Genomic DNA, 27036 nt, shown 5'->3' with positions numbered 1-27036 from the left:
CTATCGTATCTTTATCCTACCCAAAATATATATTTGTTTCCCTGTTCTGAAAATCTAATTTTATTTTATTCAATTATCTCTAAACTCTTTAGATTTGTTAATTTAACTAAGCACCTCCAACAATAAAGTTTATAAATTAACAAAAACACTTTTACTCACCCAAATATTTTTGATAGCCAAATATTGATTACTGCATTTAATGGATGAGTGAAAGTGTTTTAGTTAATTTTAAAACTTTTATTATAAGGTATGTTTAAGTAAATTAACAAATATAAAAGATTAAAAATAATTTTACTAAATACATTTTTAAATTTAAATATTCCCTTACAATAATAACTCAATTCAATTTTTTCAAAAGCAGCTTATTAATAATTATAAATGCCTGATGTTAAATTAATATAATTACAATAAAATATTGCATGATTATTTAAACTTGTCTACTCGCAGCGGGGGTTATGAAATCCAGAGAAGAATCAAAATTCTAGGAACCATGCTTATCCGTACCATATCTTTTCTAAATTATTTATTGATCATCATTTTTTGTTATTTACTTCTGAATAAAATTAAAATTTTAGAAACATGACTTTTTTTTTACAACTTTAATCTATTCCTTCATTATATTTATTTTCGTCTGAATTATGAATTATTTTTAACCGGCAGGCATACTAACTGCTTATTTTTTAAGATAGTTAATAAGGTGGTGTAGAAATTGCCACTCGTCACACAACAAATGCTCCAGCTCTCAATCAAGACAACCAGATCAAGCCACGTGTACGATCGCTACCCAGTGAGTAAGGTCAGTTTCGTCACAAATCTCACTACCCCCCACACACTATATAAAATCTCGCTCCGCATTGTGTAAGCGTCTGTACTCGGACCTGTCTGACTTCCCAAAGAGCAAAACACAAGCAAAGTTTCACAACTGAAAAATCAGAAACAGAAAAAAAGAAAAACAGAAATAGGAAGACTTTATTTTTGTATCAGCCTATGGTGTCCGTGAATCCAACCCCAGCTCAAGGGTTTTTCTTCTTCGATCCGACGAATATGTCTTATTCTGCCTTCAATTCTCTCCCACCGACAGCTAATAACACTACAACTTCCACAACAAATAATTCTACTACTACATCATTGACTAAAACTACAAGTAGTACTACGATGTTGTTTGCGGAAGATCCGAGCAAGAAGATTCGAAAACCTTATACGATTACTAAGTCTAGAGAGAGCTGGACCGATCAAGAGCATGACAAGTTTCTAGAAGCTCTCCAACTGTAACTCATATTCTAATTTTCTTTTTTCTTTTTTCGAAAACGTATGTTTATGATGCGGTGAATTTAGTTTTCGCTAAGTTATCTTATGCTTGTTTGGTTGGTGAGAAAATTAATGAAGGAAATAATAGTTTCAATATTGGTTTCTACTATCGATGGTTCTAGATTCAGTAATTGGTGTACTTATTATTATTAGTATTATTTTTGTTAGTTTTCACATTCTGTGGCATAAATGATTATCTAGTAATGTTTGGTTTGATTTCTGCTATGTATTTTGAATGGTTTACTTCAGTGTTCGTTGTTTCGCACCTCTTCGATATGGTTGTGATAGATTGCGCTTAGTGTACAATTGTGTTTTATCAAGTTGTAATAAGTGAAATTCAGTGTTTTTGTTTAAATTTACCTTCTGATGTATCAGTCCTTGATGGTGTAGTGTTACTTCAAGCGAGGATAATGACAAGGGATGAGACTTTCATTTCTTGTCTTTGGCTATATCTTTGGGCTACTATATGCTAAAGATATGGGTTTCTGATTTGATCTTTGATTTAAATAATAGAATGCTTGAAATTTAAACCTTAAGGTGGATTTTCTCGAAATCTTGCATACTGATGTGACGTTCTTTTTCATTTCGTTTTTTTTGTACCAGATTTGACAGGGACTGGAAGAAGATTGAAGCATTTATTGGGTCGAAAACAGTCATCCAGGTAAATTCAAATTCATATTTGAATCTATCTTGTATATCCATATAAAGAAGCATCAAGGCTGGACAAGTATTTTACCCTTGCTGCTTGAATTCTCTAGTATAAATGAGATTTTTTTTTGTTCCTTTTTCTTGATACGGCTTTCATGTTTAATCTTATGCTGAATTTTTTGTTCCATCAGAAAACTGTAGCTTACTTGAATCTGTTTTATTTTAGAAAAAAGCGTTAGACTCATTTCCTGAAATTCCATAGTTCAATCAGTTTGTGACAATTGAATATAACCATGCCATTTGCAGTGTGTTATTGGAGTAATATGCGTAGATACTATGCAAATGTATTCTTACTGCATGCAATATTGTGCTGTTATGTGGAAATTTTATTAGTTTGATTTTAACCTGTATAACTTGCTCATAATAAAGTTATTGCGTCTTCTAACAGATGAGTGGAAAACTTTAATTTGAATTATATGGTGGTCAATTTCTGATTCAATTATCCTATTTCTCAAAATTAACTATGATTAGAGCATCCTGGGAATTCATGTTTTTTTATAATTCATTTATCCATTCCATTGCAGTAGATTCCACATCTTCATCAATCTATTTGTTAATTAAATCTAAGCTATCTTTCTTGGCAGATACGAAGCCATGCACAGAAGTACTTTCTGAAGGTTCAAAAAAATGGGACAAGTGAACATGTACCTCCCCCTCGGCCAAAGAGGAAAGCAGCTCATCCATACCCACAGAAAGCACCTAAAAATGGTCCATATGGTGAACATTTAATCTTTCTTGATTTTTGTATGGATATATTGTAGGGTGGGATTGATGATCTCTCTTTTATTTCTCTACAAATTATGACCCAAGATTATACCATTTAATTAAAGCACTTTCAATGGCTAAGATTACACCTCCCAGTGCAATTTATTGCTCATCGGAAATAGCAGTGCCTGATATAATCTTAGCCAATCAAAGTGTTTTGAACATTAATTTACTACTTGTGTCATAATTGGTGTTAAAAAATAAGGACTAGTCATAACCTTGTAGATATATGCAGTGCTTGATTCTAAAAGTTATTGCTTATATGTGTGTATCTGGCAGCTCCTGTTGTATCCCAAGTTGCTGGCCCGTATCAATCTTCCACAGCATTGCTTGACACAGGATGTATTTATGGTCCAGATTCATCATCAGTTCTTGCAGATCCATATCCTGGTGCAGGTTTGTCTTCTTGGAGTTTTAATGCAGCGCCACCAGTAAATGTGTCGCAAGTGGCTAGAGGTATTATTTGTTCCTAGTGCATTGTCACTAGTTCTTTTTTCTCTTGAAAATCTTATGTTGCAACATCAATTGAAAGTATTTTTGTTCTAATAATAGTTTAATTATGTGGTTTTTAAGATGATGTTGGATTGGGCGGATCAACCATTGTTCAGAATTGTTACAGTAGTAGTAATGAAAGCACTCCAAGACCTTGGCCTGTTGGTGAAGCAACTGATCGAGGGGATCATGGAAAACCAACCAGAGGTTCGTATTTTACTTATAATTTTAGCTTGACAAACATTCAATTGGCAGTTGAGGTATAGGCATCCTTACAACATGGATGCCTGTTCTGTTAACTGTATTATTGGTGAGATGATGTTTTCCTCAATGCCTCAGATGTGAATACTATTAATATTGTTATAGCAGTTGGTAATGACTCTGATAAAGGATTAGGTGTGGTAACTAGTGCCGGTTTTCATTCTTGCTATTGACTAGAACCACAATGTTCTTCTGAAGTTTATATTCTGTTATCGATCATCATGAAGTATTTGTTTTCATGAAAGTTCATATAGCTTTGTTTTGTTTGTTTATGGCTTATTGTAAGGTTTGGATTGCCATCTTTCGTCATATAAGATTGTAATTTATAGGAAATGTATGATCATTTTGGCTGGTCGTATAATACAAATTTGATTTAGCTTTTGCTATGTATCTTCATTTTCACACTATTTGGGCAATGCCAGTGTGCATTTGTTATGAAATGGCAGTCTTGCTGGCTGCTCATGAAGGGCATCCTGAGATGATTTGACCTCAATGCTGAAAATACTTAGGCAGCTTTAAGTGAAGTTTTTTGACATTATTCGTTTTCTCCAGATTGTTTATCTCCTGTTCCTGAATATTTCGATTAATGAAAAATCCTCTGCTTCCGTGCTTCGTGCAGTTATGCCGGATTTTGCTCAGGTTTACAGTTTCATTGGCAGTGTTTTTGACCCCAATGCTTCTGGTCACGTTCAGAGACTTAAGCAGATGGACCCAATAAATTTTGAAACTGTAAGTCATTTCAAATTAATACCTTTTGTACATTTTGTTGGATGTAGTAATACTTTTTGGTGGTACAAGAAATAATGTTCTGTAACCAGCTGTGAGTGCATGATTCAATCTTCCCCTTCCTCCCCTCTTCCCTTTCTTACCGACAGATATTTAAAACGTTTTATGTGGGTTTTCTCAGGCATTGTTGTTGATGAGAAATCTTGCTATCAATTTGACAAGTCCTGAGTTTGAAGAACATGTAAGTGCTTTTCCCTTTCCTTATTTGCAGCCCATATTAATACATAAGTCATGGTTCACCTTGGTATTTATCTTTTCTTGATGCTGAAGATGTAAACAGTAGAAATGTTTGTCTTGTAATCTGGTATAATATTTCTGAGCTGCTCACTTTTGTGAATGATAGCTGGATGCATTGATAACGGGGCGCTGTATTAAGTGCTAGACCTTGTTTTTTCTGGTGGTCATTAAAAACATGGAAAGCCATGTAGGTGATGATATACTATCATGTCATTATCTTGAGCAAATTAATTTTGAACCAAGTGCCTTGAATCTTGGATTTCTAATTGGTGGAATAATTTTTAAGACTATGTAAATCTAATCTTGTGGAAGTTTTCGAACTACTCATTATTATCATGTTTGTCATCACTGAATTTTAATTTTCTTGCCCAGTTTCTTCTTTGTTGAAGTCATCATCTCTTAATACTTTTGGTGGGTGTAATCCCATGAAATTACAGTAGCAAGTTGTGTGATCTGATTTCTTTCTGACTGGATGATCCTTTTAGGTTTTAGCTCTTTAAATTGCATAATAGTTAAGTCAGGTAATATCGTCTATTTCTCTTATTAAATAAATATGAAATGGATGCAGAGAAGGATGCTTTCACTTTATGATGCGGAATCGGAGAGAGCTAAATTCAGTACTTCTTATAATAATATGCATGTTGCTAAATCAGAAAGTGTCATTCCATCTGTGTAAGGGAAAGGTAATGAGAGGATATTACTTGTTACACGATATTTTGCATTATGATTTATCACCACGCTGCTTGCTGACCTTGAAAATTGAATGCCAGGGCAAATGTGAACACACTTGTTTGAGATTTTGCGAGGGAAGAGTTATGGAATGGGGTGAATGTTCCATCTGTATATAAGTACGTGTGGCATCTGTCTAGGGCAGTTAGCTTTTTAGGTTGTGTATATATGATAGAAAAATCTTTTGTTGTTTATTTGAAATGTGGGGTTTTTCAAGGCTTGTATAGAAAGTTTGAGTGTCTGCGAGTTTTGACTTCATATCATAGTAATAGTAATACTTCTACTACCACATATGATCGTTAAGGAAACCCATGCTACTGTTATCAGAAAATCCTTGCACGCCGTCTCAGGGGGCATTAGAACCCAATGTTGTGGTTGATGCTGGAGTTGCAGTGCATGAATTCCATTTAATTTTGCTTAGAAATGCGTGTTTTGTTGTTTTGGTTTTTTTTATAGAATAAACAAAATGCGTACCCTTGAGCACGTTATCTACAGTTGAATAAAAGGATAAACCCCCTCAGAGAGCTAATAGAATCTAGCTTTAGTTGGCATCTTCTATCTAAAGACCAAAATGATCTTAATTTCTTCTGACCAAATACTGACTTAAAAAAAATAAAAATATTTAAAATCAAAAATTCGTAGAAATAAATCTTAGTATAATATTGAAAATTGATGAATAGGGTATGTTTGAAAAAAAAAAAAAAAAAAAAAAAAAGTCAATTCCAAAAACCCAGTGTAAAAATATAAAAAAAATCTAAACCACTCATCTCTGTACCCGTCTTAGTAGTGGATTTAAAAGCCTACACAAAAATCTGATACCAAAAAGCTCAAATAAAATTCTGACACCAAATCCAAGCCACCAGGGATTCGTGGCCTGCCTTGGTCACAAGCGGCGTCTCTGTGGCCTTTCTGGACCACGGACCGCTTACGCCTTGCTAATTGAGGTTAAGTACAGGCAAAACTTGAAAATACAAAAATTGAAATTCAAGTTCAATAAACGGAGTTTATGCGATCCATAATTTGTTTTTCTGCTATTGGTTTAATCTGATGGAAGACGGTTCTACAATTTTTGTTTTGAGTTGTAAAATGATGCGTTAATTTATTTATCTTTGCTGATGAGAGTGACCTGGAAAAATTAAGAAACTGTAAATAATAAAAGAAATAATCCTATGTATATATTGACAACTTTACTAATTATACTTCCCAAAATGTCAAAGAGCTTGTTTAAAGAACAGACTTAGTTATAAAATTATATAACTTAACCTAATTTTCCTTAAAGAAAATAACGAACACAAAAATAATCAAAATGCCATAAACTATCATCCTAGTATCATCTAAATATCTAATATAACATGCTTTAATTAGATTATTAAATCATATTATGGTAAAATGATCTAGATTTTTGCTAATCTTTAATTAGATTATTAAATCATATTATGGTAAAATGATAATAGATTATTGAGTTTAGCATAGTCTAACACTATATATTACTAATATAACATTTATTTATTATTTCTTTAAGAGTAATATTGAAAATTCACTGGATTTTATGACAGAATTTATACTTTAAATAAAACTTATAAATTTTGGAAAATTACAATTATTGGGTTGATCATATATGTCCAAACCCCTAAATAAAAACAGAAATTACATCCACCCTCAGACCCACTATAACCCTGTAGGACGTTCGGATTGAGGGTAGAAATTATAAATGAAACACTCAATTTTATTAGAAGATTATAAGTTTTGAACTTCACTAAACAAACCTAAAATAGTTTTTTAAATCAATCACCCACAATTTGCTTGAGTTGTAACCAAAATTACAAAAAAGTTATAAAATCAAAATTCAAAAGAAACATCGTCTTTCAACAAACCCATTAGACCAATAAGTTACGTAACAGGGAGTAAGACTACTAAGAGTTAAAAATTCTACCTGTGTCTAATAGCCAATGTGATGACACAGAAAATGAAGAAAAGAAAAAGAGATCTATTTTACTTCCAAGAGCCTCCCCAATTTTTTGCTTTACAGGATTACACCGCCAAGTTGGTTTTGTCCATAGAAAAGTTAAAATCATCTGAAAATCTGGGATGAATTAAGAGCATATAGAAAACCCAAACAAAGGCTAATAAAATTACGTAAAATCCATTAATTACACCAACTCAGGCAATAGCTCTGGAAAAAGCATGTTAAACCCATACTCATTGCAAATAGTTGCAGATCTGAGCAAGTGTGGATGACAATAGCACAATATACAAAAACATAACCCAAATCCACTACCTATACCTGAAACCCATGTCTAGCTCATAGTTATACATCCCCTGATTATTGCCAGCTGTAGCTAATGGGTGAATCTGCTTAGCATTTGATCTCAGCTCCATCTCGAAGAGCCTTTGTAGTGTCTCTGGATTATTGGCTCCACCCCCATCATCAGCAGCTGAAGATTTATTAAAGTATTGATAGTAAGATGCATATACTACTTTCTACAGCCATGTAATGACATATATTTCTTCGAAAATGACAAAAGAAAACATTGGTTAACAGAACTTGGTAGATGGGCTACCTTAGAAAGTTATATTTCGCACATTGACACCTGTCCTTTATTTGAGGAGAACCAAGAGATTTATATAATACCATGAAAATTAAACAAACAAAAATCTAAAGGCATCAACTGTAGCCAACAGAATGGAACACCTGAATTATGGGCTAATGTTCGACCTGAATAGAAGTACCCTGTGGTGTGAAACCAAGACTTAAGCCTTCTACAAATATACACAGGTTTATCGTTTTATAGTTTTCTTTAGCCACTTAAGATGCATATTCTACAAAACCTAGTTTTCCAACCAAACCAATTTGAAAATAATTAATCGTACTGACAACAAAAATGCACACAAATACCAAATAAAGAGGTGAAAACTTTACCTGTTGGTGGCATTCCATGACCAGCAAAATTGGGCTGGCGAGGACCAAAAGGGAAACCTTGCATTGGGTTCATATCTGGTACAAAACCCGGCATTTGATTGTTCGAATGAGGACTACTGGCAAATCCTTGTAGTAGATGAGCTGGAGGAAAACTTCCTGGCATGCGCATCTGTGGTAGCATAGGATGATGATTGTGGGCAGAAGGATCAAATCCAGGGAGTCCAGGGCGGGAGTGATGGAAAGGAGGACGAAGCATATTTGCAGGAAATTGATGAGTAGGTGGAGGATCATGATGGATGATGCCTTCTGGGCCCATGAACTTCATCTGAGAATTTATGTTAGCAGGATGAGACTCTAGTGGATTGAATAATGGTCCCAAGTGATTTAACGGTGGGTGAAGCTGTGGAGATGATGGTTGGATTTGCATATTATGAAGCAAAATATCAGGCTCCCTTGGATCATAAGAACCACGTAGAAAAGGTGAACCTTCTTGACCTGTAATGGGTCTTTCGTCCCCAAAGACAGAATTTAAAGCTGCTAGTTTTTCAGTAATGTCAACTGGTGCAGCTGGGGAGGGTAAAAATTCAGCTTTGGATGAGTTCTTAAGGTGTTTTGTACGATCACCAAGAGGGATCAAGCTATCCTCTTCAGGGAGTCGAATATCAACAGGCCCATCAAAGCCACGAAGTTTAGATTCTAATTCATTTCGAAGTCGTGGTGAATCTACTTCAGTTCGATGATCATCAAACCCTAACAAATGTTCTTTGCTCCTATCTGATTTTATTTGCTCTCTCTGATTTGATGCCAGAATACTACTTTCGTAACTAGTCCTGCTGGAACCAATGTCAACTTTAGATGAAAGGAGACCATCATGAATTTCCGAAATATCAACTCTGGAAGACACAACTGAGCCTCTTTGAGCAGATGAAGACGCTCCTACTGATTGTAATTCCTTCATAAAAGCTGTACCAAAAAGAGTTTCAAGTGTCAGACTCTTCCCTGAATCCGAAACATTTTCAGCATTTGCGTCCCTCAAATCATGAAGTGCATTGTCAATATTTGCTACTTCCACATGAAATTGTTTATCTAGAGACTTGATATCTAGACCAGGGAATGGTGCCACATCTTTCAGGCCAGTTCCCTTTTGTAACAATGAAAGGAGGTGCTGAGATGCATGATCATCAACATTTGCTTTTTTCTGTTCAGTCTTTGACTCACCAATACTCCCGCCTTGCACAGAAGACGGCAAGGTTGCATCACTTGTACTAATTTCTGATAGAATGGACTGTTCAAGGTCTTCACATGTCAGGACAGGTGCTGTTTTATTGATGTTATTGATATTACAATCACGTGATTGCTCAGAGTATTCAATTGTGACAGGGGTTAAATTTGACGCCAGATGTCTGTCCGCGAGCTCTGGGCTTTGGGCCGGAAAATTGGATGAGATGTGCCTTGTAGCCTTCACATCAGAAGGTTGCAATCCACCTTTTTCACTACCAACAATTAGTGAGAGTAAATCATTTGGCTTACCAGAGGAAAGTTCATCAGCTGGCTTCTTTTCTGCAGTAAAAGGATAAAAAGAAGAATCAGAGCTTAAACCACATTACTTGACATGTAAGCACAAAAATATTAAATTGCCACTATAAAAAATAATCAAACTTTAAATAAGTATGTTAGAATACCTTCATCAAGAAACCAATGAGCAAACTTGGAAGATTGGACAGCATGAGGACTCCACATGTCATCTGCTTTACTATCATGATGCTAGAGTCAAAAAAGAAATTGAAGGGGTTCAGATACTTTCATGCTAAGATTTTTCAGTTAATCAAAAACCAGAAATGGTACGCTCAACCAGATAACTTTTCTGCTTAAGCATATCATTTTTCAGTTGTCACCATCAAATTTAAAAAGAAAAAAAATGTACAAAATAATAGTATGATCCAAAAAGTTTTACTTAAACAACAGGAAGCAAATTACAAAATACTTCACCCAGCTGGCAAAATTATTTCCGTAGAGAACCAAAGCTACTAGATGGAGGACATCCACTATAATTTGAGGTAAGATGGCATGATTTCATTTTATTATTGAATAAATTTGTGATTATAGCATGGTAAGATTTATCTGAATAGTGAGGGTCCTCTTGTTGCTGACATGGCATAATTATAATATTCCGTTAAGCATGTGATTAAGATGTAATATTAAAATGGCAGCAAACCTAATCCCTAACACCTATTTTATAAAAAAAAAAAAAAAAAACCTAGGTGAACAGTAAAATTGAAGTGCACAAAACCTGCTGATATTTACTACCACCTATGACTTATGATAAATCGGAAAGAGCAGCGCCATATCTACTAATTTTTTTTGTAAAACGTGAGAGTATGGAAAGAACTTGTCTCCTGTCAGTACGAATGATTATTACCTCAACAAGATTATTGGAGGCACCACCATTAACTGTCAAAACATTGCCAAAAAGCTTATCAAGAATTGAAGATGACTGATCCTGACTTGATTCAGAGACAATTTTACTGTCTGTGACCTTCTCAACATCAACCTCTACACCTTCACTTTCCTCCGATGCTTCAAAGGTTTTCAGAAGATTAGAACTCTTGTATATTTGACCATCTGGGCCTGTTGTCTTACTGGACACATCTAGACCTGAAGTTAAATTTTGAACTTTATCACTCTTGCTATTTGCTGAAACATGAATACTCATACTTTCATGTGGATGAGTTGAACTAAATTGTTCTGCAGATTGCTTGTCCTCATTATCAAATGTCCCATTTGACAGAAGGTTGCCTTTGGCATGCAAGCTACCACCCTCATGTTCAGAACTTCCAACCTACACAAAAAACAAGAGACACATGCTTTTATTAAAACTTTAGCAAAATAAGACTCCTTTTGGGTCAGCATATACCAAAGCATAGTTTACCCATCATGATTGACAAGAACAGACATTGGTCAATGAACCACAAGATACACAACTTCACTATATTGAACCTCTGATCAGCAGATAAGCTGTATATACAGAATCAGAACAAAAAAGTAAATTCTTTCTGGTCATGACCAATTTCATCAGGAGGGGGGAAAAAAAAAAAACCACACCCAGACAGCCATAATTTCTGTGTGAATGACTTTGCCAATTTTACTGGCACACAGAAGGGTGTTACCCATAAGCTATGGATACAATTATGTTGCTCTGAGATTTTACCAAGTCCGAAATTAATAGAGCTATTTGCCAGACCTGCCCTCTCTTTAATGGACTCAGTTATCAGTGTCTAGTGCAGCTGCAAGTCTAAATATTAGATACATAATGTCTAAACCAAGCTTTTTCAGAATAAATGGAAGAGGTTAGTCATTCACAATTAGTGCAATTTAAACAGTACAGCCATCCGATTGCATTATAGGAAATATTTCATGTGATGTAAGTTACAGATTAAAGAGTTTGATATGAGATAAAGCAATCATTTAAGACAAGAACAAAGCAATTAACAAATTATACAGATTGTATACCATACTCATTGTATCAGCTACCAAAAACAAACAAGTTCATACAAGAAAACCAAACATTCATTGAATTGGAAAAAAGAAAGTTACCTCTAATGAAGGGGGATGGGTTACAGTTTTGGTTCCAATATTCCTTTCCAAAGTCGCATTTGAAAAACCCGGAGGCACAAGTGGTCTGGATGCAGGAGTTTGTGACGGGAGAACAGGTTTTTCAGAATCAGCATTTAGAGCATTGAGCATCACAGGTTTATCAAATTGATTGCTTTTATTTGAAATTCCCTCATCATCTTTGGAATCCTCCAGCAATGTCATAATATCAAATTCATCCTTACGCTTCTCTGGATTAACTTTTTGCTTTTCTTGAAAGGCTTTCTGCTGTTCCTTCCTCATCATCTCAAAAGAAGCTGCAATGGAAGTCATCAAAATTTTAACCTGAACTCGGTCAAAGACAAAAACCATTTGCCCAAACTGGAAGTGTAATAGAACTGAGTAAAAATGGTATTTCCACCAGACAATCATGTGAGATTTTACCTCTTCTCTTTCTTTCCTCTTCTGCTCTATCCTCACTTGTACATTCAGAAGAACCGAATGTTTCGTCATTGTATGAATCATTAGCTTCCCTCCGAGAGTGAGGTACTGCCTGAAAAATATAGCACAAAATAAATACACACAAAACATTAAGGGAGAAAAAATCCAAAATTATGAGCACCATGTTTCTGGTATATGTTCATCATCAGTGACCAGAAACAAACAAGTGCAATCTTAACCTTGTAAGGGCGTGGTGGATGATATGGCTCATTACTCCTATTTAGCTGGTAGTGATCATTAGCTCGAAACTTTGGAGCAGATGCTCCCGCAGTGTATCCAGACGGCCTTACAAATGAACCACTTCCAAGAAGTCCATCATGCTCAGGAACTTGCCAAGAACGCCGAGATTGGTTGCCAAAACGCCTTCCAGATTCTTCATTGTGATAGTGCAATTAAACAGGTCAGAACTCAGAAGATACCAACATTTCAGGACAAAAAAAAAAAAAAAGAAGAAGACAAATTAACCAAAAACAACACACACACACACACACACACACACAACCTAGTGAAATCCTGGCACCACAAATTGGAAAAACTGAATGATGCATGATAACACAATCTGTGCACAATTTCAATTCTTTAACATTAAATATTCAAATAATTACCTGAATCCCAATCAGATTGCGAGTCACCATCCCTATCACTCCGTCCTGAAGAGCGACTATCCCACCTTCCATGGATTCCCCGAGAAAAATTACCAGACTCCCCTCTTGTAGGTGGGGATGAACCATACTCATTTCTCCTGAAACTATGCAGTGACAACCCGCCAGGAGGTTTTTGTTTATCTCCAGGAGCATCCTGAAATTCACTAAGCAATAGAAAGAATTGCATTAGAAACACTAAATATCAATAGTGTTATATATAACAGCAGTAACAAAAGGCAACTCTATATAAAATAGGCATGTTACCTCAAAAGAGATTGGTCAAATCCACTGGGTAACTTTTTGCAAACGTCCAGTTCACAAAAAGATAGTAGAAAATCTCTTGAATACGTAATTTTCACTTTCCTGAACAATCATCAACACAAATTTATTATTGCCAACCAAAATTAATGACCATAACAAAAAGCAAACAATCAAACTAATTATAAAAAATCAATCAGTAAGAGTAGATTACTTTTGCGATTCACTGTTTGTCTCGGCAGGCTGATCCAGAGTGTGATTGTCTTCATTTTCTAAGCTCATTCTGTAAAATTTTACAGAAAACAAGAGTGAAAGGCAGAGTCCGACGGATATATTTCTTCAACTCCAATTACACCAATCGTCACCAACAATACAGGCCTAAGTTAACCACCGGAAACTCCAATATCCACTTGCCTCAATAGCTATTATATCTATCTACTCAATGCTATCCCTTCAAACAAAAAAAAAAAAACCCATTAATTTACAATGGAAAATCAAATCATTTGGTGCAACTAATAGGCTAATTATCGCTTAGCATCATCCAGTAGTATCCAATCATATTAAAATCCACATCTAGCAGAAATCAAGAGCTAAATTAGCAGCTGTTTTTAAGCCATTCCATCCTCTGATCCACTAAATCTACAATCAAAACCAATCCGAACGGTCCCTACCAAAATTGCCCCTCGCACTCGAATAAACGGAGAAACACAGAGTTTCAATGCATCATTTCTTTTTTCTCTAATCAGCACTTGAATCTCGCATCTTACTCCATATAATCCGATTAATTACCTCCAACTGTTCTCAAATTCATATGATAAACTAACCTGCTAATAAGATCGGATGACACAAACTCTAGGGTTTGTAGTAATCTAACCTAGTAGCTCCCAAAAACTAGGGTTTTTTATCCTTGAAGAGCAACAACCTGGATCCAGGGACAGAAAGGAAGAGAATTAGGGTTTCTTGACCTCAAACCTTTTCAGCTCTTTTTCCTTTTTTTTTTTTTTGACGATCGATCGATGAGAGAGAGTTTCTTGAAAAGGGTATTTCTGAAAGAGAGACTGATAATCGGCCGCTCTTACCGTTGCAAATGACGCTCTTCACCTTCACATCGCCAAAAAATTAAAAAAAAAAAAGATTATAGTAAAAATTAAATTAAAAAGACAAGAACTTTTACAGAAAACACACGCGCCGCTGTCTCTTGTACCACACGCTCTTATATTATTGGAGCTATGACATTGAATTTGAAGAAACTGGTGTAGAGGAGCGTGGAATTGCAATTAGTTTGTGTGGAAGATGGATTTATTTTAAATTATAAATAGGAGAATTTACCCTCACACAATTTCATCGATAATGTCACCAGTTTCTGAAACTGTGAATTGTATTGCTGTTGCGATGTCATGGTGTTAAATAAAACAACTGATTGCTTAAGTAAATAATAACCATCCATTTCCTTTTCTAGTTATTAAACTAACCATTTTTTTTCTTAAATAGAAATTTGTTTGGTATTATGGTAGTATAAATTAGTTTTACATATTAGTTAGCGTGTAATGCATTAAAGGACGGCTTTAGTTGTGAGCGTTGCTATAATGGAAGTAATTGAGAGCATGGTTACACTGAATGGACCAACCATTAACGATAAAATCTCACAAATCAATACTCAATTATTGACTGGACAAATGATTGATTAAAGTTTTTAATAAAAAAAATTATGCTTAGGTGCCGTTCAGTTTTGATGTTGAATAAAATATCAAAATGTGAAATGATTTTGGTTAAATATGTAAGGCATCTTTAGGTGCTTTTGGTTCATTATTTTGGATAGGATTTTGGAAATAATATTAGGTAATTGAATAAAGGAGTATTACGAGGTAAAATTTAAAAATTTATGAAAAAACCTCTAGATTTACTAATTTAATTAAACACCCCAATATATAAAATGACAAAAACACCCCCACCACCTGCAGTGCCAAATTCCGGCCACCACCGCCGGAATCTGATCGAAAAATTACGTTACAACACAGACCGGTCGAATCCGAATGTGGTCGTCGACAGCCGCAAAGGTTCATCTTTGGCCGTCAGCATGACCGTCGTTTTAGGTCAACGATGGCCAAGATTTGGCCGTCGTTAACTATCAACGATAGCCATTTCTTGGTCGTCACTAACGACTAGATCGGTGAATAACCGGCCGGTTTCGGTTGTAGTGTAAGCGTTGTGATAGATTCCGGCTACCATCGACGGTGGTTGCTGGAATCTAGCAAGTATGGGTGGGTGCCTGGGTGGGAGTGTTTTTGCTAATTTTTAAACTTTTTTCCTAGGGGTATTTAGTGAAATTAATAAATTTAAGGGGTCTAAAGGTAATTAAAAATACACTAATATTTATAGAATAACGTGCCAAACAATATTTGGGGAATAGGATTGAGAATATGGGTAGAAATAATGAACCAAACGCACTCTGTATATATAAAAAGATAGATTAGCAAACGAATCTCACAAAGAGGTGGCAGTTAAGTCGGCATTTTCACCACATTTAAGACATAAAATGATTTTAACTAAACTCAAGAAACAGTTGTTTCTTACTTATGGAATGATCATTCTTATCTAAGGATCAATCATCTATTTTTTATAGAATGACAATTTTGTATGAAGGGATGATCGTTCCTTAAAGGAATGACTGTTCCTTCATAAGGAGTTGTTCCTTTATAAGGAATAATCGTTTCTTAACGAAGGAATAATTGTTTGTCCCTAAAGAATAACCGCTCATGTTTAGTCAAAATCATTGGTTGATGTATTAATATCAACTCAAGTGTCACGCCTGTTTGTGAGATAAGATTCGTGAGATTCGTTTATCTGCGTAGTATTACCCATATATATAATTGGTGAGGTTAATAGATTAATAGTTTAACTATCTCTGGATGATCGAGTGATTCTATAAAGACTTTTTAGTGTATTACTTAAGAAGTTATGAGTTCGATTATTTCCTCGGATGTTAATAAGAATAGTTATTAGAGTTCTTATCTGATTAATAGTTTAAAAGTCTCGAAAGATTAGTTGAGATATACGTAAGTTGGCCTGAACAACCTTTATCATTAAAAAAAAAAAAAAAAGACAAAGATGATGTAAAGGCAAGGTTCCTTATCCAGTTATCCTCTCACACAGAAAGGGAGAAAAACCCAGATAACAATCAACCCAAATCAAGCAAATATTTACACAAAGCCCACAAGAGCAAGACATGCAAGTGCCACGTTCGTAAATATTGTCGATGATAATACCATTTCCCCACTACACCTCTGTCTAAATTACAACCTTTCCACTGAAGCTCTACCGCCAAACACACTCGACAGTATTACAGTGTGAGAAGATAGAAACAAACTCAACCTCAAATGGCGTGTCCCTCACTGTTACACTCCTCTACGTCGTCGTTTCGCGGTCAATTTCCTGTTCTATCATCTCCATCGTCTCTACGGACAGCTTATGGAAACCCTAGAAATGTGAATGGGGTGGCAACGGTGAAGGCTGCTACGGGAGCGGGAGGCATTGTGTTGGTGGATAAATCCGAATCAGAGAAGACCCATCGGCTTAAAACTACTTTTCTTGAAAAGATTGTTCCTTTGCTCAAAGAGGAGTTCTCTTACACTAATATTCTTCAGGTAACCTAATTTAAATCTTATTTTAATTAGTTTTGATACTATACTTTTATTTTAGTTATGACAAACCCATTTCTTAGACGATGATAGTTATTTGAAAAAATTGCAAAAATATTTTGATAATGAGTTATGACATAATCATCCCCCCGCAAGAGACATGTAAAATGAGCAAACATCTAATTAGGAAGGGGCTCATGAATGTAAATAATATATTCACATCTACGTTTAAATTGATTATTAAAAAATAAATTGGGATGAAGATACTGATAAACATACACCAAAATGTAAACTTCCAGTACTCTGCTTACCGTTAACACAGAGAAAATAAGAGTAGAGGAAATTCAGGGTTGGTAAGAGCGCAAAAGAATTATTAGTAACCGACAGTAGCTAGGGAGTTTGAGCGAGTTGTAGGAGAAAATGAAGCAGGAATCGTAAGGTTACAGTGGTGGCGATGGATGTGCACCACAACATTCTAAGCAAGGCAGCGAGCCCGGGGCTTCTGGCTTCAAAATAGTGCAATTAATCCTATGAGGCAAGGAGGGAGAGAATCTACATGCCATGTGCTATAGATTTGGTGAATGGGAATAATTAAAACAATTTCTCACGAAGTACCACAAACAATAAATGTTGCCATGACCTATCTTGATAGCTAGTGTTTCTAAGTATAATAACTTAAGCATTTGAGTTATTTGTGTATGTGTTGTTGTACACATTAATACTCAATTCTTACTAATGCAGTGCTGGCCCTCGTAAATTATGGAGTAGTTACCATAACTCACTTTTAAAATGTGAGTGGTCTACATCTCATGGTGAAATGAACTTCACTTTAGTAACCAGTCACAGTATAAACTTCTCACGTTAGAACAGATACATCATACATGTTAAGTTAAACTTTAACAAAGATCACAGGGTGAGTTGTTGGTCACTCATAAAACAAAATGCATCTAGCCAGGATATATGTTGTTTAAAAAAAGTAAAAGTAAAAGCAAATTCCTGGATGGACAATGACCCTGGATGAAATGAGCATTTGCTTGCAATTATTTGAAATGAACTGGTTCCAGGAGGAGTCTTGCATCATCAGATGGATTCTTGTAATATTTTTTTATGAGTTGGTGTTGGTAGCGAGAGAGTTAGTTTCAAGATCATGACTGTTATTCAGATAGAAACAAAAGCTCCAGCTTTACTTGTTATATATAAGGCCATTCTTTAGAGAATCTTGAAAAAGTTTTTGCGAGGTACACTGAATAACAATCACATCTTAGAACAAGAAGAAGTTTCTGAAACTGAAACTTTTGTGTTTTATGAAATTTGAGAGAGAGATTGTGAGGGAGGGATTCTCTTTAGTTGGGTACACTTCTATTGTTGTATGAATTTCTTTAGATTTCAGCTGCCAGTTTATGTTTATTACCATATCAATGGTTGCATATTTTCTTTTTAATGGATTGGCAATTACATCAAATAAATTCTTTCATTTTTTTTTTCTTAAATGTGCAATTTACGAATTGGCTTGAATTTGCAATGTGGAACTTGGGTAGGTTCCAAAGATTGAGAAGATTGTTGTGAACTGTGGCATTGGAGATGCTGCCCAGAATTCTAAGGGTTTGGAAGCAGCAATTAATGACTTGGCACTCATTACAGGGCAGAGACCTGTAAAGACTCGAGCTAGGAATTCCGTTGCCACCTTCAAGATCAGGGAAGGTCAACCACTTGGGATTGCTGTCACACTTAGAGGAAATGTGAGCTTATACTGTTTCTTTGGTAGTTCTCATTTTTTAGCCGTTTTTTTAGTATTCTCATGATTCTTTGCTACATATATTTTGAAGATTAGAGTTTATATTTTTATAGTTGCTGTGTTGCTTGATTGAAATGAAAGAGAGTTGAATGGAATAATCTTATGCTGCATACTTCTTTGGATGATATAACAGATAATGTATTCATTCCTAGATCGGCTGATTAACTTAGGACTGCCTAGAACAAGGGATTTCCAAGGTGTGAACCCTAATAGCTTTGACGGACATGGGAATTACAGCATTGGTGTTCGTGAACAGAGTGTCTTTCCGGAGATCAGGTATGATGCTCTTGGTAAGCCAAAGGGAATGGATGTTTGCATTACAACAACAGCCAAAACTGATAAAGAAGCCCAGAAACTTTTGGCTCTAATGGGAATGCCATTCAGAGAGGGTGGTGGTCCTGCAAACTTAATCCGCAAGAAGAAACTGAAGGCTCATCATTTTGATTCAAAATCCAAGGGAAGATCGCGAAGATGAGGGCTTATTCTTCCCTGGAGGATGGGATTTTTTTTCTTTTTTGTAACTTGTGTAATTTTGTTGTTTGAAAGTTATGTTATCAGCAGTGATGTTGGATTCCATTTTTAGGTTGTCTCATTCAATATAACTTGGTATTGCTTACATGTATTTGTAATGTCGTATGCAAAAATTTAAAAGAGAACTGTTTTACTTTTATATTAAAACGCCTTTTGTTTCATAATACAAAAGAAATCTTAAGTCTGATGATGGTCGTGGAAATAATCATCAAAACTATAATCCAGTTGTTATTTCATTTAAATAACTCTGAATCTCTGATTATATCTTGATCTTGAATGCTTTACTATGCGTTAAAAATATATATTTTATTATAGTTTTTAATTAAGAGGGTTATATAAAAAATGTATTAGATTATAAAAGTCTGTTTGGTATACTACTTTCTATCTTATTTTCAAACATATTTTCAAAATAATTGTTTAATCCTTATTTGTTCCGTTATTTAGGAAATACTATTATATTTTATTTAATTACTTTTAGATCTTTTAAGTTTATTAATTTAATTAAACACTCTAAAAAAAAAGTTTAAAAATTAACAAAAACACTTTTATTCACCTATATTTGTCAAATACACTTTCATCCACCATCATCAGGTATAATGTCGCACTATCAGCTAGATTTAACCGGTAGTGCGTCGATCTATCATTTATCGACAAGATCCATCGTGGATCTGATCAGAAAATGTTAGATCTTTGGTCATAGCTGGTCTTCAACGATGACCAAGACATGATCGTCGTTGACGACCAAACACAACAAGATTTGGCATTTTTTGGCCAAATCCACAATGGATCTGGTTGGAAAAGATCATCTTGACGCATGATCGGTCAGATTCAGTAAGTCGTATGCTGTATTGCCAGATTCTGACAATGGTAGCCAGAATTTAGCAACTGTATGTGATGAGGATGTTTTTATTATTTTACAAAATTTTTATATATTAGGGTATTAAATTAAATTAACAAAATTAAAGGTTTTTTTTATTATTTTTCAAATTCAACCTCCTAATAATCACCCAATTCTACTTATATTTAACTGTTTAAAAATAATTAAAAAAAAAATACCACTGCGGTCAACGATTCGGCAAACCCTTCCTGTTCCACGTTTGCATTGGAGCGGCTAGGTAGTAGGCTAGTAGGAATAGCTGTAGTAATAACTATGAAGTACGGTGGCTTCGACGGCTAGAAAGAAATAAGATCAGAATAAACGGATGACAGCGAAATGATATGTTGTTATCAGATTGGATTGGGAGGAGTAGTTTCAACCGCAAAACCTTCTGTTTTCAGAGCAGAGCATCCCATGGCTCCTGGTCTTTCTTCCGACCGTTCAATCTCCGGTGGTGGGGCCCTGTCTCCCCGTCGTGATCTCGTTTTCGTCGTTAATCCCCGAGGTTTCCATCTTTTCAATGTTTTCTCTCGGAGTTCTGAGTTGTTTGGTTGTTTCTAATACGAAAGTTCTGTTGTTTTCTTGAAACAATAACTGGAGCAGGTGCTAATGGAAGAACGGGTAAGGAATGGAAAAAGTTGCTTCCATATCTTAGGTCTCGACTCGATGCGGATTGTAATGTGAGTTTCCTATTTGACTTATTAATAATTAGTAATTTTTGCATTTATTCATGTATGTGCTTGGCCCAGTAACTAATGCAACAACCTCAAGTTATGAATTTGAATCTACTGTTTAGATTTTTGTGTTTTGGGACCAAATCTTTTGATGATGAAGGGGTTTTTTTAGTGTGCGAAAAGAATAAAGAAAAAGAAAAGATTGGATATATAGTGTTCCTAAATACTTCCCAATGGTTTGAATTGTCTAGTTAATTTGGCTTTGATTTTGTCAATTTTTATTTTTTTTAATCAGGTATACAACCATAAATTTCAAAATAATTTTGGAGTCGTTTTGTAGTATGGTTTGGTTGTAAATGTTTTTTGTTTCTTTATGTTTTAGAGTTTGCCTATTTCTGTTCTGATTGATATCATTTAAGTTTTGGCTGCAAATATTAATGATTTTAAGAAATGTCTTAGCTTATATTCTGAAAATTTTGATATTTCCTTTTGGGGTTTGGATTTGTTTGCTTAGTCAGTGTATCGTGTACCTGACAGATATGTGAATCCTTGACTTCTGGTCCTTCTCATGCGATTGACATAACAAGGGAGGTAGGTATTGAAGTCATTCTAGATTGCCCTTGAAGTTAGTTCAGGTTCTTCATTAAGAGGTTGGTTTAAATTCTGTAGTGTATATTTATAAGCCCCATGGTGTGCAGGCTATAAGGGAGGGTGCTGATGCTGTAATTGCAGTTGGAGGAGATGGAACTCTTCATGAGGTGCAGTTTGTTTCTCTTTCAAATAGTATGTTAATTTCAACATTTTGTGCATTAGGGTGTGTATTTTTTTCTGCAACTCAGTAAGAGATCACTGATTTACTGTTTTGGTAACTAATGAACTTTCTATGTGAGCTTAGATGGATAGATACATAGATAAATAGATAAATAAATAGCAAGGAAGGAATATGTTTAACAGTTATTCAAATAAATGGCCTTATATTTTGTTATCATAGGCCCTGATTAAACCAGGTTTGAACTGAAATATGTTTATTGTAAGCTTTGGACTGAGAAAAGTATTTGAAAATGCAGTAAAATGGTGTCAGGACTTCCACATTTCTTTGTTACTAATGTCTTTATGTTGGTAGATAGAGTGTAACTTGCATCTTGCTTTATGATCGGCAGGTTGTTAACGGATTCTTTTGGGCTGGAAAAACTGTAAGCAGTCACAATAGAGAGTCTGCTCATTCAACTGCTCTTGGTGTAAGTTATTTCCACGGCATTCCATAGGTTTACTTACTGCTTCTTGTGCTTTTAATTGTGCCAAGTGATGCATGTGGATTCATTGACTCCTTGCTATGGATTTCTTGAGGGTATCTATAATGATGTTGTACCTTTCTACAGGTCATCCCCTTAGGCACTGGATCTGATTTTGCAAGAACATTTGGTTGGTAAGTTTGTCCCCCTCTAATTTGGTTTTGATTTGGTGGGCTTTTTTGATATATAATACCCTCTAGATCTGAGTTTTCTGTGGTCATCTGTTTTGGTAGGAAAAATGATCCTCACGAAGCCATTGAACGCATAGTCAAAGGTATCACTTGCCCCTTTTTAACTTGATGCCATTTTAAAGTCAAAAAAAGATTGGAGAAGCTTTTACCTGAAGAAGAATTCAAATGGCTCACTGGATTATATGCCTTTTCAGCTGTAATATTCTAAGCAATGTTTTTCAGGGATTAGATCACGGATTGATGTCGGAGTTATTAGTGGAGAAAGCGGAGAATCCCATTACTTCTTAAATGTTGCTGACATTCATTTGTAAGGTTAATTAGGGATTTCTCAGATTTTAGCAAAACAAAGGTACATTCTGATTTTAAAATTTTATTGCTGTTTGCTGTGGAATATTGCAGGAGTGCAAAGGCAGGGTATTATGCTTCAAGATATAAGAGATTTGGAAACTTATGCTATGTAATTGGTGCTTTGCAAGCTTTTATGGGGCACAAAAACCAGGACCTTAAAATCAAGGTTAGCATTTGTAAACTCTCAAGTTAATGGTTAAGTCTCTAAAGATCTTACACATCTTATAAGTGACAGAAATGTTAAGCTATAATATTTTTTTTTTTTTTTTTTTTTTTTTAAATGGGAGCATTTAGTTCTGCACATTTAACATTATTTACTCATTGGAACACCCAGTCTGCTCTTTTACCTATAAGAATGCCAATTGTTCTAATTTAACTTGATAGATTGTTGTAAATTAGGTCAATGAGGGTGAGTGGCAAGAGTATTCCCAAGTGACTGCCCTTTGCATTGGAAACGCAAAATACTTTGGTGGTGGCATGAAAATTACCCCAAATGCTGACCCTCACAATGGGAACTTTGAGGTGGAATACTTTAGCTTAAAATTTCTCGTTTTTAATTAATATTTAAAACTTGGTGTGGTGGTTATCTGTCTAGTATGTTTGAGCTTGCTACATGTGCTCGCTGCAGGTTGTGATTCTTCAGGACTTCAAGTGGTATGACTTTATTCTGAAGTTGCATAAACTGTACAGTGGGACACATTTATCCGTGAAAAATGTAACTTCGAGAAGGTAGGTTCTATCTTAGTGGACAAAAAAACTCTTTACCATCTTTATATTTTTCGCTAGGTTATATTGGGCATTATGATGTAAATGTTCAGAACCTAAGATTCTTGTCAATTCTCAAGTTTGCTCAATGTTGTTGTGTGCTATTAAACTTGTTTCCTGGTTATTTTTGCTAAATGATTGGTCACCCTTGTAGGTGGCCTTCCTTCTTGCCGCCGAATCATGTCTTTTTGTATTTAATTAAAAGCAGGCTTCAACCACCTTGTGTTTTGCAATCTTTCTCCCTTTTATTATGGTTGTTATTAGTTTGAGGTTAAAATGATTCTTTTGATCGTTGATCCTTATCATGCTTTTAATGGGGCATAATTATATTTTTATACATTATTCTGGTGTCATCTAATTTTCTGCTTCTACAGCGAAATCAGTAATTCAGTATGAAAAGTTGTTTTAGCTAAAGTAGGGGTAGAATTGATTCTTTATGGTTTAGCTTGATCATTGTTTTGTGCTGTTAGATCTGGCTTTTAAATTGGTGGGTTTTACATTCATGATTTTGTGTCTGTGACAGTGTACATTCTATTGAAGTGGAGGACATTTCAGGCAGTGGCAGCATTTTTGTTCAATCTGATGGAGAGCATTTAGGATTCCTTCCCAGGAAGTTCTGTATTTTACCTGCTGCAATTGAGATGATATACTAAGCAGGGATAAACATATGACCACCTGAAGTGATTTTGACTATTTGAGACCGATTTTGACCAATTCACCCATTTTGTGTATCAATAAACAAACACTAATATAACTTTTTCAAATCTATAAATTTTAGACTCATGAATTTGTTAAATTAATTTCAGTTTATTACAATTTTCCCCTAAGATATTTGAAACAACAATTTATCTCTTATAGTTACAGTTATGTTGGTGTTTCTATCATCTGATTAATATTAATTTGTTAAATTAAATAGGAATATAGATTCCCCGGGGGGTTGGAATTGTTATGTATGATATCTCAGGGGGTAAATTGTATTGTGATCAAACTGCCAACACTACCAAAAACCCTGGAAGGAGTAATCACTAATCAGCCAAGGAAAATTCGACAAGTCTCGTGCCTACAGTCTCTTGATAAAAGGTTTGTCTCCGCGACTCCGCCATGTCCATTTATCAATAAATGGATTAACATTGTCATCTGACCATTAAGCCAGAATGCCCTGTGAAATTTTTATGGGTCGTGGGCCCATATCAAGTATGTATGGTTCTCTTTCCCATTGTTATAGTTGCTGATTACTTTCTGTGGCTGTGGATTATTTGACGCTTGATATTTAAAAGAAAAGAAACCCGCGGGAGAAAGTTCTACCTTTCAACTCTTTCCCTTCCCCAAATGGCAACTGTTCTCTCGTTGGGTTTTGCTACCAACTTTCCCCACTTCAAGTCTCCCCAACACTCTGTTTTTTTCCAGCCAACTTATAATTGCAAAATCTTCAGAATCTATTGCAATAGAGAAAAAACAACTACCAATTTATCCACCAATCAAGAATCTGAGCCTCAAAATGCACTGCTTAAGATAGCTTGGTATGGCTCTGAGCTTCTTGGAATTGCTGCTTCATTTCTCCGTTCACCATCTAATGTTGAAGCACCTGAAAATGATCTCAAAGTTGCTACAGATGGGTCAGGAGTTGTTGATCGTGCATTTGTTGTGGAAACTATCAAAAAAGATTTTGAAAGATCATATTTTGTCACAGGTTTGCAGAAGTTCGATCTACTAAATTTTATTAAGCTAATTACCTCCTTGAGCTCTGATCTTCAGTTTGTGTCCTTCGTTATTTAAATTAAGCTGCAAAGCTCTGAATTTTTTTCACTTATAATAATCTTCTGAACATGCTACCGTGACTTTTTCGAATGAAATTGATGCAATAACATACTGATTGCTGACTGGGACTCCAAACAAATTGAAGGTTTTTTTTGTCCAGAAACAGTAAAGAGTTTTGTCGAAAATTGCGAGTGTAAGCTAAAACCTTTGGAAACCTGGATATCTTTTTACGAAATTGATTTAGAGATTTGTTATATCTCATCATATTATTTCATTCATTATACTGATCTCACAACATTTTGTTCAATGTTATCTGTAGTTCTGTACCAATACCTCGAAGTATGCTCCAAACTATGTACTTCATTTCTTGCCCTTTACTGATATTTGATCCTTTTATACCAAAAATTCAAAGGTGTGAGGTTTTCATACAAATATCAAACTTGGATGTGAGCTATCTGAAATGAGAACTACCAAAAATTTGCACATCATATAGGGACAAAAATATGATGTTTCTCTGTAAATTTAAAGCGTATCTTTGTTTGCATCATATCTATAATCCAATCCAATCCCTGAGAAATCCATAACTCTAAATTTCAGGCAACCTTACCCCCACTGCTTATGAGGAGGATTGTGAGTTTGCGGATCCAGCAGGTTCCTTTAGAGGACTTCCTCGTTTCAAAAGGAATTGTACAAATTTTGGATTGCTTATCGAGAAATCAAATATGAAGCTCATGAAGTGGGAGGATCTTGAGGTAAGCTAGAGGAATCTGGTTTAACACGTAGTTATATTATATATTAGTTTCTTAGTTATACATTTTAGTTACATTAATTTAATGGCATTCATTCCTACGCTATGGAGCTTATGATTTTGTTTGCTGAATGAATTTTCTTTCTATAAGCAGTTGTTTCTTATTAACTTCTGGTATTAAATTGCATTTGAACGCAGGATAAGGGAATCGGACACTGGCGATTTAGTTGCATCATGTCATTTCCCTGGAAGCCTATTCTTTCTGGTGCGTTTTGGTTTCATTTAATGTATAAAGGTTTAAACCATCAAAAGCACCATTGCATGAGAAACAGGCAAAAAAAACTTTTCATAAACCTTTTTCTAACTACTAATAGTTTTTGAGAAACATGAGTTTGTTTTTTGTAAAATGCTAGGGTTTTGCAAAACCTTAACAAAATGACTAGAAACACATTTAATTAACAAGATTCTGCTTCTTATGATAGTATCACTGCATTTATCTTATGTAAGTGAATATGTTCCTCTTTGTTGCAGCAACTGGATATACAGAGTATTACTTTGATATACAAACTGGAAAAGTATGCAGGTAACTGCAACCAGGCACACATTTTTTTACCTTTTGAGTATGCCATTATAGTTAAATGTAGGTTCTAATTAACCTTTTCAGGCATGTGGAGCACTGGAACGTTCCCAAAATGACACTGTTAAAGCAACTTCTGAAGCCTAGCCGAGGACTTTGGCGTCGGAAGGCCAGTGGTTGAAGAAACAGTAGAAGGGTTACCGTAATAACATAATTTCTCATTGGGTATTTGATGAAATAGGTTAAGTCAATCAAGATGCTTTAAGCTTTAATTAATGGAGATCGTGTAGATAGTTATTAGTTTTTAATTTTTGAAAAAAAAAAAAGTGTTTCCCTGTTATCTGAAAACAATTTTGATTTGTAAAATATAATATAAAACTAAAGATCAATCGTTGTATTTTAATTCTCAAATGCATATTGAAATTAGAAGATTTGTCTTCTGCAGTGACATCTTTGTGTTTTAATTACTACCTAGGTTTTGAAAATTTGAAATTTTTTATTTGCAACCAAAATGAGAACATTAAAAAAAAAAAAAAAAAGAAGAAAAACCGAAATTCTCTTTGGATTATAATTTATCTTATAAATTTACCGAAACCATTACATCTTCTTTGGATTATAATTTATCTTATAATATATCAAATT

At 34.8% G+C, this 27036-nt stretch overlaps 5 protein-coding genes across 9 annotated transcripts; 4 read left to right on the top strand and 1 right to left on the bottom strand.

The window, feature by feature from the left end:
• Positions 1-879: 879 nt before the first annotated feature.
• LOC116134309 (protein REVEILLE 5) lies at positions 880-5712 on the top strand. The gene is made up of 9 exons (XM_031419997.1): positions 880-1268; positions 1912-1969; positions 2601-2733; positions 3061-3237; positions 3355-3480; positions 4154-4263; positions 4442-4501; positions 5126-5240; positions 5328-5712. The coding sequence occupies exons 1-8, from the start codon at positions 988-990 to the stop codon at positions 5231-5233; spliced, it is 1053 nt and encodes a 350-aa protein (XP_031275857.1). The 5' UTR covers positions 880-987; the 3' UTR covers positions 5234-5240; positions 5328-5712.
• Positions 5713-7253: 1541 nt separating this feature from the next.
• Positions 7254-14300, bottom strand: LOC116134204. Of its 4 annotated transcripts, none has more exons than XM_031419880.1 (11): positions 13415-14300; positions 13207-13305; positions 12904-13106; positions 12478-12671; positions 12242-12350; positions 11801-12114; positions 10626-11045; positions 9889-9970; positions 9425-9766; positions 8207-9169; positions 7254-7721 (listed from the first exon to the last, which is right to left on the bottom strand). In XM_031419880.1, exons 1-11 carry the CDS (start codon positions 13480-13482, stop codon positions 7561-7563), a joined length of 2955 nt encoding a protein of 984 aa, XP_031275740.1. In that variant the 5' UTR covers positions 13483-14300; the 3' UTR covers positions 7254-7560. The 4 variants fall into 4 exon arrangements, with proteins under 4 accessions (XP_031275740.1, XP_031275738.1, XP_031275739.1 ...); XM_031419878.1 differs by having other exon boundaries at positions 8207-9766; positions 13415-13651; positions 13872-14300; XM_031419879.1 differs by having other exon boundaries at positions 8207-9766; positions 13415-13651; positions 14173-14300.
• Positions 14301-16473: 2173 nt separating this feature from the next.
• Positions 16474-19155, top strand: LOC116134265 (50S ribosomal protein L5, chloroplastic). Its single transcript, XM_031419940.1, has 3 exons — positions 16474-16844; positions 18377-18577; positions 18767-19155. The coding sequence occupies exons 1-3, from the start codon at positions 16578-16580 to the stop codon at positions 19106-19108; spliced, it is 810 nt and encodes a 269-aa protein (XP_031275800.1). The 5' UTR covers positions 16474-16577; the 3' UTR covers positions 19109-19155.
• A 1065-nt stretch (positions 19156-20220) lies between these two features.
• Positions 20221-24270, top strand: LOC116134317 (sphingoid long-chain bases kinase 2, mitochondrial). Of its 2 annotated transcripts, XM_031420003.1 has the most exons (12): positions 20221-20546; positions 20645-20721; positions 21253-21306; positions 21414-21473; positions 21876-21953; positions 22095-22141; positions 22241-22281; positions 22421-22505; positions 22598-22712; positions 22946-23068; positions 23175-23275; positions 23835-24265. In XM_031420003.1, the coding sequence occupies exons 1-12, from the start codon at positions 20378-20380 to the stop codon at positions 23962-23964; spliced, it is 1080 nt and encodes a 359-aa protein (XP_031275863.1). In that variant the 5' UTR covers positions 20221-20377; the 3' UTR covers positions 23965-24265. The 2 variants fall into 2 exon arrangements, with proteins under 2 accessions (XP_031275863.1, XP_031275864.1); XM_031420004.1 differs by lacking the exon at positions 21253-21306 and having other exon boundaries at positions 23835-24270.
• A 342-nt stretch (positions 24271-24612) lies between these two features.
• LOC116134319 lies at positions 24613-26838 on the top strand. The gene is made up of 5 exons (XM_031420005.1): positions 24613-25001; positions 25667-25821; positions 26016-26082; positions 26349-26400; positions 26482-26838. The coding sequence occupies exons 1-5, from the start codon at positions 24641-24643 to the stop codon at positions 26573-26575; spliced, it is 729 nt and encodes a 242-aa protein (XP_031275865.1). The 5' UTR covers positions 24613-24640; the 3' UTR covers positions 26576-26838.
• The last annotated feature ends 198 nt before the right edge of the window (positions 26839-27036 follow it).

The sequence above is a fragment of the Pistacia vera genome, unplaced genomic scaffold, assembly GCF_008641045.1.
Source record: "Pistacia vera cultivar Batoury unplaced genomic scaffold, PisVer_v2 Contig284, whole genome shotgun sequence".
In the NCBI taxonomy this organism is placed as follows: Eukaryota; Viridiplantae; Streptophyta; class Magnoliopsida; order Sapindales; family Anacardiaceae; genus Pistacia; species Pistacia vera.
This window is presented reverse-complemented; position numbering and strand designations above follow the sequence as displayed.

Excerpts from the sequence above, each read along its gene's own strand:
- LOC116134319 (XM_031420005.1), top strand. The coding sequence starts at position 24,641 with ATGGCAACTGTTCTCTCGTTGGGTTTTGCTACCAACTTTCCCCACTTC. Across the intron at positions 25,002-25,666 it reads AAGATCATATTTTGTCACAG|GCAACCTTACCCCCACTGCT; the intron begins GTTTGCAGAAGT and ends TCTAAATTTCAG. Across the intron at positions 26,401-26,481 it reads CAAACTGGAAAAGTATGCAG|GCATGTGGAGCACTGGAACG; the intron begins GTAACTGCAACC and ends TAACCTTTTCAG.
- LOC116134309 (XM_031419997.1), top strand. The coding sequence starts at position 988 with ATGGTGTCCGTGAATCCAACCCCAGCTCAAGGGTTTTTCTTCTTCGAT. Across the intron at positions 1,970-2,600 it reads GGTCGAAAACAGTCATCCAG|ATACGAAGCCATGCACAGAA; the intron begins GTAAATTCAAAT and ends CTTTCTTGGCAG. Across the intron at positions 4,502-5,125 it reads GTCCTGAGTTTGAAGAACAT|AGAAGGATGCTTTCACTTTA; the intron begins GTAAGTGCTTTT and ends AAATGGATGCAG.
- LOC116134265 (XM_031419940.1), top strand. The coding sequence starts at position 16,578 with ATGGCGTGTCCCTCACTGTTACACTCCTCTACGTCGTCGTTTCGCGGT. Across the intron at positions 16,845-18,376 it reads CTTACACTAATATTCTTCAG|GTTCCAAAGATTGAGAAGAT; the intron begins GTAACCTAATTT and ends GAACTTGGGTAG. Across the intron at positions 18,578-18,766 it reads CTGTCACACTTAGAGGAAAT|ATAATGTATTCATTCCTAGA; the intron begins GTGAGCTTATAC and ends ATGATATAACAG.
- LOC116134317 (XM_031420003.1), top strand. The coding sequence starts at position 20,378 with ATGATATGTTGTTATCAGATTGGATTGGGAGGAGTAGTTTCAACCGCA. Across the intron at positions 21,474-21,875 it reads GAGATGGAACTCTTCATGAG|GTTGTTAACGGATTCTTTTG; the intron begins GTGCAGTTTGTT and ends TATGATCGGCAG. Across the intron at positions 22,282-22,420 it reads CATTGAACGCATAGTCAAAG|GGATTAGATCACGGATTGAT; the intron begins GTATCACTTGCC and ends AATGTTTTTCAG.
- LOC116134204 (XM_031419877.1), bottom strand. The coding sequence starts at position 13,482 with ATGAGCTTAGAAAATGAAGACAATCACACTCTGGATCAGCCTGCCGAG. Across the intron at positions 12,115-12,241 it reads AGAGGAAAGAAAGAGAAGAG|CTTCTTTTGAGATGATGAGG; the intron begins GTAAAATCTCAC and ends CTTCCATTGCAG. Across the intron at positions 11,046-11,800 it reads CCCATCCCCCTTCATTAGAG|GTTGGAAGTTCTGAACATGA; the intron begins GTAACTTTCTTT and ends TTTTTTGTGTAG.